The sequence below is a fragment of the Entamoeba invadens genome (assembly GCF_000330505.1).
Source record: "Entamoeba invadens IP1 unplaced genomic scaffold scaff_1105074726523, whole genome shotgun sequence".
NCBI lineage: Eukaryota > Evosea > Mastigamoebida > Endamoebidae > Entamoeba > Entamoeba invadens.
In genome coordinates this window covers 13,782-15,601 of record NW_004440106.1, presented here as the reverse complement: position 1 = coordinate 15,601, position 1,820 = coordinate 13,782, and the positions used below count along the sequence as shown (strand labels likewise).

Below are 1,820 nucleotides of genomic sequence, written 5' to 3'. Positions count from 1 at the left end.
AATAAACAATTATTTACCAAATACAAATCTTTATATTCTAAATAGATTGCATAAAACACGTTTTGCCTTTTGTTTTTGTTTGAAAATGATAAAATATTCAAATTACAAACAATAAATTCATATCTTGCTTCCTCGACAGTGGCACGACGTAAATTTCAACGAGTGATCACAAAACCTCGTGGTGATCAAAGTTTATTTAAACGCGACTACTTTTATTGTTAAAGTTGATTTTATAAATTTATCTCGATTTTGCGATTTTTAATGCTTTTGAAAATGTATTTAAGAAATTTTTTGGTTATTTTACATGTATTTTCTTTGAGAAATTTTTTTAAAGTCTAAACAAACAAAAGTGTCTTAACGTCTTATCTTATTTCTTTTACAAAAAATAGTTAAACCCAATTTTTAAATTTTTGTATTTTTCAAAGTTTACAAAAAATTTATTTAATTTCCCTTGTTAATTTTTGAGATCAATTGCATAATGAAATTTCAATACACCTCTAAGTCTGTTATTTCTTTTCTTTTCTTTGTTATTTCATGATGTAATTGATTATGAATATTCTGGACTGGTATGTTTTACGTTACAGTTATCTCTTTGTTATATTTTATAATTAATTTTATTATTGTAATATGTTGTGGTCATCTCAATAAAATTTTGATCTGACTATTCCATTGAACTGTGACTTGTTTCTGAAAGGATAAAGCGAAAAATAGAACCTTTGTTCGTCCCAACTTCAACAAAAGGTTCACTTTTTTACTATAATTTATATTTTTTTACTATATAATTTTATAAAATCAGTTGTCTCAGGAAAGTTGGAGTAATCAAAGAATTAATAGTCTCATTTACTTGAAAAATAACTAAAATCACACAGAATCCATTATTTTTGGTTTTTAAAGTCCTCGGAGGGTTAATAAGGCTAACGGACTGACTTTATTAAAACATTTAACAAATATAAAAAACAAAACGAGTCAAAAGTTTCTTAGAATAAGGCAAAAATGATCATAGAAATCATAACAACAATTAACCCAAATGCAGCTTCGGGTGCTATTGGTGTTGGGATAGTCGTATCATTACCATAGTAATAGATGTAGTAATCTTCATCGATATCTTTTTCACAAGTCTGGTAAGCATACACAAGTTTTGGTGTTTTTTCATTTGGTGTGGCACACTTTCCATCACTGAAATAGTATGAAGTTAAAGTAGTTTTATTAGTCTCAAATTTGTATCCAGTAGCACCACTAATACACATATTATCTTTTGTGAAATACATATCTGGATATGGAGTAATATCCAAATTAGCTGTCATATTGCAGTCATTCTTTCCATAATAAACGGCTCTGTAATAGTATGCAGGGAAAGTCTCGAGTATTTCAATTTTGTAATCTAAAACTTCCGTAGTTGAAGCTTTAAGATCATCACAAGTGTCGGCCGTGTACATCTTCTCGTCGTCTTTGATTTCAACAAACTTGGTATCATCTATCGGACTTACATAGCATTTATTTGGAATGAAAGTTTGGGTATACATTTCTTCTTGATGGGCATACAGTGTTGGGCCATAGTATTTTGTTCTATAAGAACCTGACCCAGAACACTCTCTGAAGGTGTCTTCTTCGTAATTTTCAGTGTCTGGTGTTTTGCATTCCTTGTCTTTGTATGATTTGAAATACACCTTTTTATCGTCCACATTTAAAGTGAAATGAGACCCATCCATATCAATGCACCCGAGTGACGTGTATATAATATCGGGAAGTGGATACAAAGCACCACTGCATGTCGTAGTATCAACATATGTTCGATCTTGAAGATAATACGAATTTTCCAT

At 29.8% G+C, this 1,820-nt stretch overlaps 1 protein-coding gene across 1 annotated transcript; it reads right to left on the bottom strand.

Moving 5' to 3' along the window:
- Positions 1 to 977: 977 nt before the first annotated feature.
- Positions 978 to 1,820, bottom strand: EIN_414430 (hypothetical protein; the record flags this gene model as incomplete). Its single annotated transcript, XM_004253791.1, has 1 exon — positions 978 to 1,820. The coding sequence occupies one exon, from the start codon at positions 1,818 to 1,820 to the stop codon at positions 978 to 980; it is 843 nt and encodes a 280-aa protein (XP_004253839.1).